Genomic DNA, 17563 nt, shown 5'->3' on the forward strand with positions numbered 1-17563 from the left:
AAAAAATTCTTGGGCCAAAACTGTCGAGTTCAGGCTCCTGAGGCTGGCTCTTCTTACAAGGTTGTTCGCTGGGAAACCCGCATTAAAACATGGCCCCTAAAAAGAAGCATTAAACATGGAGATTTTCGACTGGCTTAGTTGTAAAAAAGAAGCATATTCGAGCAAACTAAAAAGCAATTCCAAACTCATTACCTTAAACTTTTGACAACCAACTCGGTAGCTTCAACCAAAAAGCTACAAGTACAAAAAACACACAGATACTCCTACGTGCTAACAAAAAATTCAATGTCTACTGCCGTTACAAAAAACTTGTACTTATGCAAGCACGTGCCGTTGCATTATAGGGACTACACCATCTCAATTCCAAAAGGCTGGACGGAATTGGCGCTGTTGCCGGAGGCTTTCTCGTCGTCGGCCTCGCCAGACATCTCCTCTAGCGACTTCCCTTTCGATTCCGGCACGAGGAAGGTGAAGAAGAACCCGAGCAAGTTGCACACGGCGAGCACGAACAGCGCGTTCCGCACGCCGATCCCAGGCTTGCACCCGGCCACGTGCGCCTTGTCCGGCAACTGCGCCGCGTAGAGGAACCCGAAGGCTCCTATGATGGCACCGGCCTTGCTGGCAGCAGCGGAGATGCCGCGCCGGGAAGATCTCGGCCGGCGAGATGAACGTCGTCGCGTTCGGCCCGAAGTTGGCGAAGATGAATGTGAACCCGTACTTGACGGCGAAGCCGACGTGGTTACCGGGCGTGGTCCAGTGGTGGAACGGGATGGCGAGGTCGAGCATGAAGACGATCATCATAGCGAAGCCAGGAGCTGGATGGCGAAGAGGCCCAGGATGTCGATGAGGAAGACGGTGAACCAGTAGCCCGGCACGGTGCCGCAGAGCGCGATGAGCGTCTGCGCCTGCGCCTGCGCGCGGGAGATGCGAAACACCTCCTCGAGCGCGCTCATGGTGCGCGCCTAGGGTAACCAGCTGATGCTGGTGAAGATGTCCTTCTGGAACAGGTTCTCGCTGTATTACGCGACGTCCACCATGAATCATGTTGTGGCCGTGCCGAGGAGGTGGGAGCCATGGTGCTGCACGAACCGCGACGAGAAGAGGCCGTAGTCCTTGTTCCTCGTGATGACATCCAGCTTCTCCAACTCTGCCTCAAACTTTTTTATTTTTTATTTTTAAATAAAAATTACAAATATCATATATTTGTAATTTTTAATTAAAAAATATAAAAACAAAAAGTTCGCCCATCCGCCCGCGGACAGCCGACGCCCCATGTGCAGCATCCTCTCTCAGCCGAACTCCTCCCCGGCTGCTCACGGGCTTCACGGCTCAGCCGACCGATGGAACGCGCGCTAATCTCTAGTGCTCTCGTGCGCACTTTTTATATCGCGATAACCGATCTTCTCGATCCGATTCGGTTTTAGAAACCAAACAGTAACCGAATCTGAATTCAAAAAATTCAAAAAAAATAAAAAATTAAAAAAAATTCTAAAAAAGCTAGACAAAATTCTAAGACTTTCTGTGAATTTTTTTTCAAAAATAATATCGTTTGCATCATATTCTATAGGGATGAAGTTTGAAAAAAATGAAAAAAAATTGAAGCATGCGGCTCAGTTATTAACTCAAGTTAAGAAAAAGTTTAACATACAAACACATATTTTTCTTGTGTAAAACATATTTTAAAAGAATCTTTAAAATTGATTTCACTTTATTTAGAGTTTTATTAATTTCTCTATGATTTTTACAAAGTTCACAAACATAAAGTGAATATGTTAAAAAACAGCACTGTAATTAACATTTTCATGTTTACTATTATTTTTTCTACGTAAATCATAGTATAAATAAGCTAATGAAAGTGGTTTCACTAATTTTTGAGGTGTGATGGGTCAGTTATGAATTAATCTAATCGCAGCATATTTACACAATCATGCATATTAAAATAACTAATTCATGAGTTCATGTATTTTTAAAAGACATATGATCATGTAAGAAGACTAACAAAATTAGTTTCATAATTTTTGGATTAGCAAAGAGTAAACTATGCATTTAACTTGGTTTAACAAATACAATTTCTCACAGAAAATTTTGAACTTTTTTATGAGTATAAATACTTTTATCATGTAGATCATGTTACAGGGAAACCAACAAAATTTATTTCACTTGATTTGAAGCTCAGATGAATTAGTTATTGATTTTACAAGATTGAGATAATTTTCGGATTTTTTGTTGAACTTCACTAAAAATCGAGAAAACCGCTCGATAAATCGAGAAAATCAAGTGGTTACAAGAAAACCGAGTGGTTACCAAGAAAACCGAGCGATTATCGATAATACGGAAAATTAAAAAAACCGCTCGATAAATCGCAAAAACCGCTCGGTAACCGGTCCAAACCGACCGATTATCGAACGGCTAAAATCGTGATTTTTTTCAAATTTCAAATTTTACCAAATAAATTTTATCCAATTTTTTTTAATTTTTGATCAATTACTGTGATAACTGTAAATTTTTAGTTACCGAGTTTCGGTCGGTAAGGTGAACCTTGCTCGCGCGCGGTTCACAGGCTCCAGGCTGGCTCCTGAGTCCTGGCTGCCGAGCACAGGCCGCACGAGTGACCGCGTGGGGCCCTCTGGCGCAGGCGGCTGTACGGCGCCGGGGCCGGGCGGTCTGACCAGGTTTGGCAACCGAGGCCGACGTCTTGTAGATGCCTCCGTGAGCGTTTCCTTTATGCAGGAAGCTCCCGCAGGGGTTTCCTCCTAGTGGAGAATCAACGCTGTTTCCATCAGCCTTGACTATCGACGACTGCTAGAGTGGAAAAGCTAAGGCATCTTTTTGGGACAAGCTTGGATCATTTGCCATTTGTCGGTGGTTGTAAGGGTGTAATTAGATCAGGTAGGGATGAATACTGCACTGCACATCTTATATCTTATCTTAATCTTTTTTTATATTGGAATCGAAGTGAGACACGGATGATTCTAGATAAAGATACAGAAGCGAATAGGCTTAGTCACGAATACGGATCAAATATACGAGGAGTTAGATGCAGATAATGTTGTTCACAAATATTTATTCAAATATTGAATAAAAACATCATATGTATTCTCTATTCTACTCTTTATGCTAAAAATAGCTATTTAACACCCAGGCCATGTGCGCCCTCCGACCCTGACCAGCCTTGAACCACCCCACCAGCCAGACACCCAGTCTGTAACCGTAATTCATTTGTTATTGTAATCGTATATCTGTTCATTATTTTACGGTTAGACATTACCATTAATCGCACCGTTTCCTATAAGTAAATTCTTATTCATTACGACCGTACATACGTAACCTCTCCGCCAACAGACACATTGCTCCCTAGCCTAGCCTGCAACCATAATGCAATAGTTATGGTAATCGTATATAGGTTTTTTTTTTTTTTACCGCTGGACGTTACCACCACCCGCAACCGTAAAAAACACAGAGATGCTCCCGCAAGCGTAAAATCTCGACCACCTTGAATACAAAAATGAAACCACCCCCTCTTTCCTCCTATTTCATTCCAGTTTCCATCCCCATGTCTCTCTCCTATCCAACTCTCTCTCATACCCAATGCTCAGATCTAGATCTAGATCGGTGGTGGCGACGACGGTGACGGTGGATGCCAAGAAGGCCATGATGCACGCAGAAGTGGATGCTGGATGCACTGGTGGCAGCCCCCATGGGAGGTCGCATCCAGCCTCCCTCCCTCGAACTGAGGTCGTGGAAGAAGAGTAAACCGCGAACTGTAATTTAGGCTTGCATTATGTATGAATGAAGCTTTTAATTTATCTGATGAGCTTGTATCGCTGCTTATGGTCGTAGAGTCCTAGAATTGACCGCCCATCTCACTCGCCTTGAGTCGGAGGTCGTTGAAGAAGAGTAAATCGTGAACTATAATTTAGGCTTGCATTATGTATCAACGAAGCTTATAATTTATCTGATGAGCTTGTATCGCTGCTTATGGTCGTAGAGTCCTAGAATTGACCGCCCATCTCACTTGCCTTGAGCCAGAGGTCGTTGAAGAAGAGTAAACCGCGAACTATAATTTAGGCTTGCATTATGTATCAACGAAGCTTTTAATTTATCTGATGAGCTTGTATCGCTACTTATGGTCGTAGAGTCCTAGAATTGACCCCATCTCACTCACCCTGAGCCCTCGACCACGCCTATTGATAGTATTGATGACCAGCATAGTCTGGAACCAGTGGCCGAGTGTGTGCTTAGATTACGATAGAATGAGAGATCCTGCAAGGCGATCTTCGAGGTGCGTTAGCCCTACCACCATTTAGCCACATGCAGTCCTAGGCATGCCAGGTGAAACTCGACCAGTTGACTCCTGCATGGTTTTACGACCTGTTTCCTAACCAGCTTGTCAAGAGGAGTTGTTTGCAGAGAAGAGAGACTTGGATCGAGTGCTGAGGGAGGACGACCAGCGGCGGGCGCGTTTCTACTATCGCCTTAATTAGGAGTTCACACCCTTCGACTCACTACTCTGGGCCACCGGTATTCAGATCCGCCCCATTGAGTCTCCGTAACTACTCATGTTGACTGGTTCTTGGCAGCCTCCGAGGAGGAGAGTGCACTCGAGCAGATGCTACATGTGACCGCTATCAATGACGCTTGCCTTGCATTCGCTTATGTGCTGAGCAGGAATCTTCCTGCTCCCAACCGACCCTCTTGCCCTGGATCACGTCGTGGAGGTCGCCTTGATGAAGAGAGTCACGCATGTCAGTGGGTTGCCTGTCCTGACACATTGGGGGCCTCCGAGTGCTTCCTGTCACAAAGGAAGCACGGGTTGTTTCCTGCTGTGAGTATTGGCGACCGCGACCTTCACCAATCGTTGCGACGAAAGTGGTGTTTCTCGCTATAGTTTGGCATCGGACGATCTCTACCAAAAGGGCGAGGTCACATAGCCATGGTGCTACTAGTGAATCCTTCAGCACGGCCATCGATGGGTGGCTGAGAAGCATTTACATGGTCTACAGATTCTATGCGGGTGTCATAGCCTCATAGTCAAGCTACTGAACGCGAAGTGGTGACATATCATGAGGAGGAGAGTCCCCAACACACGCATGGTGTGACAACTTAGATGATGATGCCATCAAGGATCGCACCCAAAGCAGGGGCCCCCTCTAAGCGGCACTACAGTGGATGGGCTATATCGAAGCGTCTCCTTATTCGGTGTCGGGCAGGCATCCCACTAGGCGCAAGGCCAAGGACTCGCCGACGGTGTTCGAGACACAAGGGCCTCCACTAACCCCTGTTGCATGGTTTGTCATGCAAATTTCACATTGAGTCTTAGAGCTTTTGGACTCTGATTCAGTGTCCCAAACCTAGAGCACACCGGGCTCATCTGGGTCGTACCCCATGACGAACACCTCGTGGCGACCGAGGTCCTCGGAACAGGACTCAGCGGTTATTGTGAATCCAGTCATGGGTAGCCGAATATTTATCGAAAAGTGAAAACGCGTCCCTTACCTGGTGCGCTAACTGTCGATGGTTAATCCCTGACAATATACCCAGGGTATGTCGGACGATGGGTGTGTTATCAACGTTTCCAGTGGTTGTTGGTGTACGTGTGTGCTGAAGGAACTCAAGAAACCAAGAATAATCTAGGTTCAAGCCTCGTGAGATAACAGTCATATATCATATGTATTTTCTTATGAGTTAGATGAACTTCTCTCCCGTGTCCTTTACAAGCTCAACCCTCCCCCCTTTATATAGCAAGAGGCTCGGTGTACATACAAGCAGATTGTATCAAAGACGATGGTTGCCCTGTACTTGATGAAAATTTTGTATGATTTTATTTTTTAACTCTAGAGCAATTTATCTACAGTCATTCGGATGAGAGAAAATAATCCGAGAGAGAAAAGAATATAAATCGTATTGGAAATACTTTGTTTATCTAGCACGTGGGCCCCACCAGGTGGGCCAACCACCCCATCTCTCTTTGGAGCAGCCCCCACCTGCCCTCCCTCACTCTCCCATGCTCCCTCTCCACCGTTCAAGCACAGGGGAGCTGCCCCATCTCTCCCTCTCAAGCTCTCTCTCACTCCTCACTCAAATCCGCCCACAAGAACTTGGATTTGAGGTGAGTATATGGTACCATCGTGATCCTTAGCTCATAAGCTTCCTATCCCTCCAATTTGTTTGCTCTTTTCCGAAGGATTTGAGCCGAATTTGATGTCTTTTGGTGTTCTTGGTTGAAGCACAAGGAACACCGGAATTCTTCGATTTTCTATCGTTTCCTCCTTCTCCCAGCAGTCCTCAACCTCAGCAAAGCACCTTGTGTAAGTCCCCTAGGCATACGTGTCAAGAATCCATGTTTTGGTTAGATAGATTTCGAATTTGGAGCTAAGGTTGTGAAGTTCTAGTGTTCTTGAGCATTTAAGGCAATGATCGAGTTTCGATCGTTTACGGCGTGTGCTTGTTGTCTCACACAGTATAGGAGGTCAAGAGGATGCTCTAGGTCCAAAATACCCACCCCAAAAGCCACTTGAATCACCAGAATCATCACTGGCGAACTCACCAAGTGCCTCCGGCCGCTTCTAGCGGTCTGACCGTCGTTCCAGGGGTTCAACCCCCTTGGGTCGGTCTGACTGCCAGAACCCAAACCTCTCTGCACGCCGGCTGTCTGACTGTGATTTTTGATGATCTGACCGCGACTCCCGGCGGTCTGACCGCGGTCAACTCAGTAGAACCGTTTTCAGCACAATTTACTATTGGCTAAAACTTGTAAAATTCATAATAAATTATATGTAGTTCCAAAAATTATGAAACAATTTTGTTGGTTTCATAATAACCTAATATACCTATTAAAAATGTCTCCAACTATTAAATAATTAGTTATATTTATGAGATTTATTAATTAAGTTAAAGCTTCATTAATTCACCATTAATTCATCACAAGCCCAAAATGGGTGAAACCAATTTTTCTAGTATTCTTATGACTTGTTCTAACTAGGAAAATATTTTCATGCATTATTAAGCATATTTTGTAGCATTTCATCAGGCTTATTGCGATGCATTATTTTCTTTAGCGATCGTCGAACCAGAGAGTAGCGTGTTATCACGAGGAGGCTTTGCGGTTGATCTCGTTTTGAAGAAGAGCAGCAAGGAAAGCATATAAGAATATTGTACCTATTAGTTTGGATTATATATGTCTAAATTGATAAATTACGCTTTATGTATGTTTGCATATTAATGAGTCATTTATCGGGAGATATGGGTAGAATCTATGTTAATGCATTACCTCTATATCTTATATTGTTGATGATCCGTAGCCCTAGTAGCCGGATTTTAACGTGATGATGCCTAACTCAAAAGTGATGCGACATACTTAGTAATGCATAGATCACCGGTAGAAGTTGAGTGGTGGTATGTTCCATCGCTCGCGAGCTTTAAGTTTATTTATTTGTTCACAATGACAATGTCGACGGTGTTGGTTGGATGAGTGGTGAGTATGAGACGAGATGTGGGCGGTGTTACAGGTGTTATCTGCTCCGGAGGAAAGTCCTATGGGTAGGCTGGGAGAGGAATTCGGGCACTATAGACCACTTGCGTCGTTTAAGCACCGTCCGTCGGTGTTGTTGGCTTTAGCACTTTTTCGTACTCACCACATGTCGCATATTGGAACGGTAAGCCAAGTACGTAAGTCGCCACGTTCATTTGACCCTGTGGTTGAGGTGTGAGCGGGGATGCTGTTAGGGGTGCCTGAGGTTGTGCCGGTAAGTCGTTGTACGCACGAGATCTAGATGGACTCCACATTAACTCAACCGGGGCACAAAGGTTCAGGGTGGGTACGTGAACGGTTGATACGTGAATCATCGCTCGCGACTGACGGGTCATGTGGGCGGTGGTCTCGTGTTGTGTGGGTCCAAGAGTACTCCCCTGCAGGGTGTAAAATTAATTCGAATTGCCATACTCTCGGTTCTTGAGCAAGCTTCTATCTATCTGCATCGGTCGTAGAGTCACGATTATGGGATGATTGGTATGTTGGGAGGTGGTTGGTCATTACTATTGTTGGTCTATTATGGTTCCATTTACAATATTTGTTATATTATGTTGTTGGTTACGGAATAGTTTGATATAGGGGTTCTAGTGTAGATGCTCACATAGTTGTGTCATGTTTTGCTTAAGCATAATAAGTTACTTAACCTTGTGGTATTTTTTTTTCTAATGGCTCAATGTATAATCCTTGGAGTCGGACTATTTATATGTGCTCTATATGGATTAAGTCTTGCAAGTACCTTTGTACTTAGCTGCTCTATAGGTTTTACAGGTGAGGAGGAGTCGTGTTTGGCTACTTCATGTTCGCTAATGTTGGTGCGCGGGCAAGAGTAGTGCATCCTACTCTTTTATAGCGTGCTTTTGGGTGAAGCCTAAGAGCATATGGCTCCGCCTAGTTTTCTTTTTGTATTGTTAGATTTTGTTCTGTCGCGTAGTTTATCTTTTATTGTAAACTGTTGTAAATCATGATGCTTAAGAACTTGTAATATAACTTTAATTACTTGCTTTTTCTTAAGCTATGTTGTGATGCTAAATGTTGGAAGGCATGTGTTCCGATCTTAGGCACAAAACACGTGCCAGGACTACCAGAGCGGTATTCGGGTTAATCATTGAAGTTGTGATTAAGTAAATGATCAACTTAATGATTAATTTGAATACTATTTAGACGGTTCCTCACAGCATGGTATCATAGCCTGGTTTAATTAAGTAGCCTAAACAACGTCCTAAGAGTGTTTAGTAAGATGTGTCAACTTCACTAAGTAACCCACTCAAGTTTATTTTCGTACCTCCTCATGTTAATATATATGAACTTGCTATTATGCCCCTAAGTGCGGTATATGCGTAACTAAGTGGGGAGTGACGATCGTGAGTGTCGGGTCAAGTCGCTCACGTTGTCGAAAAATCACACTTGTTTACTCTATGTGAGTATTTGAGGTGCTCAAAACCAGGGGTTGCTTAACATAGACCTCTTCCTCTATAAATTCATTTAGGAAAGTACTTTTGACATCCATTTGATACAACTTAAAACCTTTGGATGCCAAAAATATAAGGAGGATTCTAATGGCTTCTAATCAAGTTACTGGTGCAAATGTCTCTACAAAATCTATCCCTTTATCTGAGTAAAGCCCTAGGCCATAAGTCTAGCTTTATTTCTTACTACAAACCTATCTTCCCTCTGCTTGTTCTTGAAAACCTATTTGGTGCCTATGGTATGGATATTTAGAGGTGGTTCTACAAGGACTCAAACTTGTTTCTCTCAAAGTTCTCAAGTTCTTCATGCATGGCATTGACCCAATTTAAATCAGAAAGAGTGTGTTCAACATCATAGGGCTCAAAAGAAGTAACAAATGCATAATCTATGAAATGAGCATTATTTACCAATTTAGACCTTATTACCCTTTTATTGAGATCACCGATAACCATCTGCGGGGATGTCTCCATTGAATGTGTTTGAGGACCTCACGCTGTGAGCAAGTCTCTCCCTCAAACACTACTAGTGTAGACTCGAAAGCAGCTGAAATGAAGGTAGAGCCTACAGGACCCTTTGCCGGTGTTGAAAAGGCATGAGCTAGCTCTAAAGCCGATGTGATAGCAGGAAGTAGTGAATCATCCTCATCAGCACCGAGAGCTAGAAGGTCACTATCTATAGAAATGCTTTTACTCATCTCTTGATCATCTACACACTCAAGAACAAGGTTAGAACAAGAGGTTGGTTCATCAAAGGTCACATCACGGGACTCCATGATGGTGTTAGTATCAAGATTATAAACCTTGTAAGAATGACCATGAATCGAATAGGCTAAGAAAATCCCATCGGAAGAACATGACTCAAACTTATCATGATTGCCACGCTTTAGGATGAAGCAACGATAGCCAAAAACTCTCAAATGTGAAACCTTCAGCTACCTCCCAAAGCGCAACTCATAAGATGTCAAACCCAAAATCAAGTGCAAGAAAACTTGATTTGAGATATAACAAGCTGTGCTGATAGCATCTGCCCAGAAACTCCTAGGAGTCCTATGCTCATAAAGCATTGTCCTAATCATTTGAACCAATGTTCAATTCTTCCTTTCAACCACACCATTTTGCTGACAAACACATGGGGCAGAAAATTGATGCTCAATGCTATATTTAAGACAGATAATATCAAAGAGAGAATTCTTGAACTCTGTGCCTTTATCACTGTGAATTGCTTTCAATACACCAGGGAGTTACTTGAATAATCTCAAAGCTAAGCTCCAAAAGTGTAAATACACATCATCCTTGCTTACAAGAAAGAAGACCCAAGAATAGCGAGAGTAGTCATCAACAATGATAAGTGCATACCATTATCCACCTACTGAATGAACTTGGGATAGACCAACAGTGTCCATATGGAGAAGTTCTGCTGGTGGGGTGAGGGGTGACAACCATCTTGCCATTGCTGACAAGGAGCGCAAACAAGATTCTTCTCAAGTTTGAACTTGGGCAATCCTCAGATCAAACCAAGGGCACTCAATTGAGCAAATAAAAACTCATGTGTCCTAGCCTCTTATGCCACAACCAAATCTCAAAAGAAGGTTGTGCAATTAAACACCAAGAAGAGCCATAAAACTAAAAAATCGGCTCCAAACACTCTCCCAACTTGAGAAATCTGATAAATCAAAGTGCTCGAGGAATCAAGAACTCGAAAAGCATTACACTTAAAGCACACTTCCAAGTCTCTTCCAACAGCTGAGATACAGAAAGCAAATGGTATCCCAGATGCTCCAGCAAAAGGCACATCTTTGAGAGTAAAACTCTCACTTACTTTTACCATACCTTTGGCCTTTATTCTACCCTTTCTATCATCCCCGAATGTGATGTACTCAGTCGCTCCGTTGGGGTGAAGATGGAGAACCAAGATGCATCTCAGGGTACTCAGTGTTGGGGTAAATAAGAAACTTCTTAGGAATCCAGCACCAAGTCACTCAAGGAGGAGTAAAAACAGGTGTGTAAATTAGCCCTATCAAACTCATTATAACTCAGACTAATGAACAATATATTTCTAACCTTATTGTTGGCTCCATATTATTTAATCTGGGCTAGAGAAGTAAGAACAATAGGAATTTCATAGTTGGAGTCAACAATCTCCCATATAGCACTTTCTTGGCTTAAGAGATAAGTCTCTATGCGCACCTTCCAGTATAAAAAGTCACGACCCTCAAATAACAGATTCTTCCCATGTCTCTCCATTATCACTTATGGATCACAAAACTAGTTAAGGTCAACAAATGATCAAACTCGGCTCCAATACCAATTATAGGACCCAAAAAGATGACTACAAGGGGGTGAATAGGAGCCTCACTAAATTCTTAGATGGCATATCCTAATCTTTCACCCCAAAGCGCCTCAAATCAACAAGCGGAAGCAAAAAAAAAAAGAGAGAAACAAGTCATAATAAAAAATTTCAAAGAAAACTTGGCTTCCATTGATGGTATTGAACCCTAGGTTCCATAGAACACCATTTCAAGAGTCATAGTCGTAAAACTTGTAACTTGAACTGGAACCACTTAGATCCAGGCAACGGGTGAAGAAATTCTCTAAATTGACAGATCTAGGTGCATGGGTTGGTTCAAGACTAGCTCATATGTGATTCATATGCCTCTAGAAATAAGAAAAATAACTCCAACACGATAGAAAATTTTAGGTTGTCAACAAAAACTAAAATCATAAAAAATACCGAAGAACTTGCAAACAATCAACGAAGACAAGAGATGGAAACTAGAAGAAGATGAACAGAAGCATAAGAGAAAATATAATCTTCATTATTTGCAAAGGAACACCCTACTTTTGATGGATTACATAATATTTTCACATACAAAACTCTCACTTAACACATAGGCTACGCACTCCTCTCTCTCACTTCTAAAACCCTAGCACACCACTCTCAAAATGGTTAGCTCACTCAAACTCACACAATTGTCCCCCTCTATTTATAGGCCTAGGGAGATTACTTAGCCCCTAAGTTTCTTAGATTCCCAAAATACCTCTATCTTCCAATACACTCTTACCTACTATCGAGCGCATTATCATTCAACTTTTTCTTCGTCCGTCGAACGATCATGGTGCCTTCATGTCGTAGCTTCATCTCAACGTAAGCTTCGCGGTGATACCATGCGCGCTTCCAAACTTCCCACGGTTTTGAAGCCAAATTGCAAAACCGTCTTGCACGATTCTCGAAGCGTGACTCAATGCCACTTGTTTACACCTTAAGCAAACCATCTGATGTCGACGCATGTACTCCATCTTACGATCTTGACTGCCAACAAGTCTCTCTCGCTCCTGATCCCTCGGACCGCCTTATCACTTGCATCAGCTTCTCTTTCGCTTGACTTTGTTAACATGCTGTTTTCATCCACCATCTCACGCTTTCCTTGATCTCCACATATACAGCTAGGATCACCCTTTACTTCACTCGGACTCCTTGATCGTCCGGCACCAAGCACCTCGCTTAGCCCCGATCATCCCACTGTCGATTATCAAGTCACATTCATCACCTGCACATCATCAGACAAGCACAAAAGTTTCTCCAACTCCATCTCCAATTAGTCATAATCAAGATTCTCAGTTGAAAGCTCATAACAAAAAAATCGTGAACACCAGATGATCCGGTGTACACTCATTCTGAGCACCGAACCATCTGATGCGTAGAAAGCCTTTCTTCACTAAGTAGAGAAAAAAATGCTCTGATAAAACCTCTGGTATACACACCGGACCATCCATCGTGTACAGAAGCTCTTTCTACAGAGAGAAAATCTCTTGGAAAAAGCTCCGGTGAAGTCTCCGGTATACACACCATATCATCCAGCGTGTACAACCACCAAACACGTATTGTAGCATCTTCTAAAAAATATTCTGGTGCATTTCACACAAACACCGGATCATCCGATGAACTCTATAGTTTTTCCTTCTGAATTGAAATGCTCTGACATGAACTCTTCTGGACACCAGACTATCCGACGTGGTCAAAATTCTATACACCGGATCATCCGATGAGTGCATTTTTCCTAACTCAGAGACAGAAAACTTCAATTCCATTTTTCTCACCGACTTCGGTTAGTTATAATCATAACCTTGCATTATAATACATAGATATACTTATGCAAATCAAAATGAACTCAACTTAAATTTTATCAATGACTCGTCATAAGAAAACCAATGTATATCACCACTTGGTTTGGCAGAGTCTATTCTTCTTAGTATTAAACTTAGTTGTCTCCTTTCCTGGAAGCGAACACAAGTGTCAAGCCGGCCCATGCAAAGTAGGATTGTTCTTCGTAGTATCACTAGTTCTTATTGCACTTGTCCTCCGCGAGCATCTCCTCCAAGATCTTGTCGTCAAGGTACTCCAGCTCCACCTTCTCCGTGTCAGCGATCCGGCTCCTCCCCCTGCCACCCGTCGCCGGAGCCGATGTCGACGAGGAGGAGGACCCGCTGCTCATCCTAGCAGCCTCGCCGGGGAAGTTGAGCACGGCCGTGGCGCCCTTTATGGCGAATGCGGCGCGGTCGTAAGCCCGCGCGGCCTCCTCCGCCGTGTCAAACGTGCCGAGCCAGACGCGAGAGCCGCCGCGCTCGGGGTCCCGGATCTCCGCGGCGAACTTGCCCCACGGCCGCTTCCGCACGCCGCGGTATTTGCCCTCCTTCTTGTCATCTTCCATGCCACACGCACTAGCTAGCTATAGCTCCGTCCGCTACCTAGTTGTGAATATATGTGTTCCTGGTGCATGTGTGGATGGCTATTTATACACGGGCGCCGGTGTAATGGTATACGCTTGAGGCGCGAGCGCGAGTAGATGTCTCACCTCGCCTTATCATCACAGCGCACATTCCCGACGTGCTTTACCACGTTTCTGACCGTTCTACCGCGGGTCTGATCGATACTCGGCCTCTAGGTTTACCGTTCGTCTTGAAACAGATAGGTGCAGAAAGCTTAGGATATGCATGGTGAGTATGATCGATCCAATGAATCTACCCGGCCAGAAACTGCAGTTAAAGATTCTCCAGAAGTGAAATGTTAAACGGACATATGACCCTGACAGTGTGATGTGCATGTTTGTGTGACAGTACGCTGCCGCCGCTCAGCTAGCGACGGCGCGGCAAGGGCGATCGATCGGTCGTGGAGGTGGAGGTTGCTGCGCAGCGGAATCTCGGGCACGTGGGGGGCGCGGCCGAGCAGCGGACTAAGGCGAGAAAATTGGCCGGAGTTTTCACCGTGCCGGTCCGAGCAACTCAACAGGTGGACACGTTCAATCTCTTTTTATACCAGCATCGAGGGTTCTAGAGATGGACTAAATTATTAGCCCGTAGATGGACGGATGGAATGGAAGTGGACGCACGATCGCTCGCTACACCGACGGCGCGCGCCCGCTCGATCGATCTCGGCGTGATCCAATCAACTTGCACTGCCCATGTATGAACCGAGTGCGCGCGCGGCGATCGAGCTAGCCATCGAGCCCTATACGTATGTAAAGCGCCTCACTGATTAGCCTTGAACTGAATGCCACCAGTTCGGGGAAGAAAAATATACGAGACCCTCTATAGAAAGGTCTCTATGAAATCTTGATTCATGCTGTTCCTTCTCGATCCAACAGTCTGATTGAATACATATGAGAGTAGTAGAGAATACGTATCATATAAAGACAATAATCTTTATGTGGAAACCGATCTTATATAATTTCCTTCTTGCACCTGCCTTCGTGTAAGTGCGTGAGACCATACGCGCGCGCAGTACCCGGGGATTCTCGCGCGAGCCGTGGCTGCAGTACTGCAGCTTCCTACTTCGCTCCAAAGAGAATTTGATGGTCTCACGCAGACGGATGAGCGCCTGGGAAGAAGCACCACCACCAGATCGAAAATAAAGAGTAGATCCAAGGGAAGAAGACTGGCATGCATGAATCTTGATGCTCATCGAGGTGCCTCGTTATTGTGCCGTACGTGCAGGCTGTCATGTTGTCTGCTACGGTGCTACCAAAGTCGGCATGCATGATATAAGCGTGTCAACTGGATCGAGTGTAGTTAATACACTGTTTGCTTTCAAAATTCAGTTACGTTATTGCATAATGTGGTTGTATGACTACTGGACAGACGCGTTCGAGATTCCCATATTTTTCTTGCAAGGGAAACAACATATAGGTCCTGGATAAGTGCAGGCCACTTGCAGAAGATGGTTTTATCAGGAAACATATGTGATGACGTGTTGCCAAACTGCATGCCTCTAGCTAGCGTGCATCATATAACATCTCAATTGCATATGTTTCACGCAGGATTGGAAATCCGCTTTAAAGTTGTTATTGTATGGTTGTATACGGAAGTAGAAAAGTAAAAGTGTTTCAGAAAAAAATGTTGCTGAAAGCTGTTGGCATAAGATCATCCATCACAAACACTGATTGACAATGGCAGTTGGCAGAAGGCAAGACGTTGAATAGTCCTGATTCTTACGTACGTATGGCCAGCCGGCCGGTAAACGGATCAGTCGAATATACCTCTTACTGGCCATGGATTCATAGCCAGTCTTTAAAAAAAAAAGGATCGCGTACAACCAGATTTATGTACATGCACAGCACTTGCAAGCACGGTTGCTATTAGCCTAGAGCACAACTGATGATGGTGACACTCCGTAAAATCATTGAAAACTGACAATATATAATAAACGGTTTTTTAAACTCATCACAAATAAAATATTCTCATATGGCTACTTAAGAAAGACGTCTAGCTATAAATAACCTAACATATGATTTTCTTAAATATGTTTGTTCCTATCGTACATACACATATATTTTTTTAAATCTGTTTTAAAGACCTGTGAATTTTATTTTTAAATTTGACCTTCCGTCTCCTTAAGTTTTTTTTGCTTACCCCACACATAACCCCTCGCCTCTCCTCAATATAAAGCGACGAAGATTATTCTTCTTCATCACTCGCCATATCTAAGTGTTCCACTGCACTGAGAAACATCCCCACTCGCCATCAGCGTCGGAGAAGCGAGATCTCTCACTGCACCAAGGTGAGTATCATATGGTTTCCTTCGCGGTTTAATTAGAGTTTGTTAGGTTTTTATTGCTTCGATCTGTACAACTGATGGCACAATCTTATTTCCATCGTAAATCTGCAATGATGCAATTCATGGCAATCAGGAGGTGGGAAGATGAGGTTGTCCCTATGGCAGCTTCGACGGCGTGGATGCTTGGCGTTAACTTCAGCCTGGTGGGTTTCATCTTCTTCACTGCTGTGAAGGCCCCCTCTGTAGACCTTGTATATGCCATCAACCGTGTTCTCCATTCTGTTATATCAGATGAAAATTTCTCCATTGATGTTCATCATAATGGAGATATTTTTGTCAACTGCAGGACATACTTCAATGCCTTTTTTGACAGCAACATAGTTTGGCTCTAGTTCATATGTGAGATAGTCAAGGTGTAGCTAGATCCAGATGACTGTGAGCTGCTAATTGAAGATGATGATTGGGTTGACATTGTGCTGAAACACAGGAGACTGAGATGATGTCTATCATCTTATATTTTTGAAAGATGACGTCGATTGACCTAAGTTTTTTTTTTATTAATTTTTGTCTTTTTGAAGACGACGTCACCATGATGTCAATCATTTTATCCTTTTAGAATATGCATAGATCGACCAATGATATATAGCTAGTTAGGTTTATGTGTTTTAAACAATGTATGATTCGCATCCATGAGATGTCTTAACCTTTGTGATATGTAAATGTGTAACACCCTGCGTTTTAGTATTTAGAAGATATCCAAAATTCACTCCTTTTTAAAAATTTCATAATTAATTAAGCCACCATAGAATCCAGGAAATATATATGTGTGTATATGTATATATCGTATGTACATATATACATGTATATTATTTGTACTAAGTATTAAAAAATTCACTGGAGTCAATTTCTAAATTCAAAACCTGCATTAACTCGAGCAATTGCATTTTTGGTTTCTTGGTGTTCTTGAATATTTGGGTGGAGATTTGAATTTAAATGTCTCTCAAATTCGAATCTCTGTCTTGGTTCAATTTCGGTTGAATCTTAATCCAATTCAATTATTAGGATTTCAGATTTCCAGCTCGTCGCCCAAATCGAACCCTAGAATAATCCCCTGACCTTTCCTTTATCTCAGATCCTATTCAAACCCAGTTTCATTCAAATCCTCGTTGAATTTGTATTCAAACACAAATTCGGATCGCCCGAGATATAATGAAATGCATTCCTGTTTAATCACTTCATAAATTCAATTCAGTTCGATTCAAATCTTGGTTCACGTTCAAATCTCATAATTTAAATCCTTGTTCCAAAATAATGTCAAATTCTAATTCAAATTCAATTTGAATTACCCTAACCTAATTCAAATTCAAGTTATTCAATTTGATTTATCCTAAACCCAGTTCAAATTCAAATACATTTATTTGAATTGTCACTCAAATCTTCTTCTCTCTCCTCATATCTTTTTCCCAAGGGCTTTTCCCTCACTAACCCCTCTCTATTCTTACTCTCTATCGGTCC

At 43.1% G+C, this 17563-nt stretch overlaps 1 protein-coding gene and 1 pseudogene across 1 annotated transcript; both read right to left on the reverse strand.

Moving 5' to 3' along the window:
* Window positions 1-347: 347 nt before the first annotated feature.
* Window positions 348-3653, reverse strand: LOC133914880 (probable inorganic phosphate transporter 1-12; annotated as a pseudogene).
* A 9410-nt stretch (window positions 3654-13063) lies between these two features.
* Window positions 13064-13770, reverse strand: LOC133914508 (ethylene-responsive transcription factor ERF098-like). The gene has a single exon (XM_062357606.1). The coding sequence runs from the start codon at window positions 13704-13706 to the stop codon at window positions 13335-13337; it is 372 nt and encodes a 123-aa protein (XP_062213590.1). The 5' UTR covers window positions 13707-13770; the 3' UTR covers window positions 13064-13334.
* Between the last annotated feature and the right edge of the window lie 3793 nt (window positions 13771-17563).

The sequence above is a fragment of the Phragmites australis genome, chromosome 4 (assembly GCF_958298935.1).
Source record: "Phragmites australis chromosome 4, lpPhrAust1.1, whole genome shotgun sequence".
Taxonomy (NCBI): domain Eukaryota; kingdom Viridiplantae; phylum Streptophyta; class Magnoliopsida; order Poales; family Poaceae; genus Phragmites; species Phragmites australis.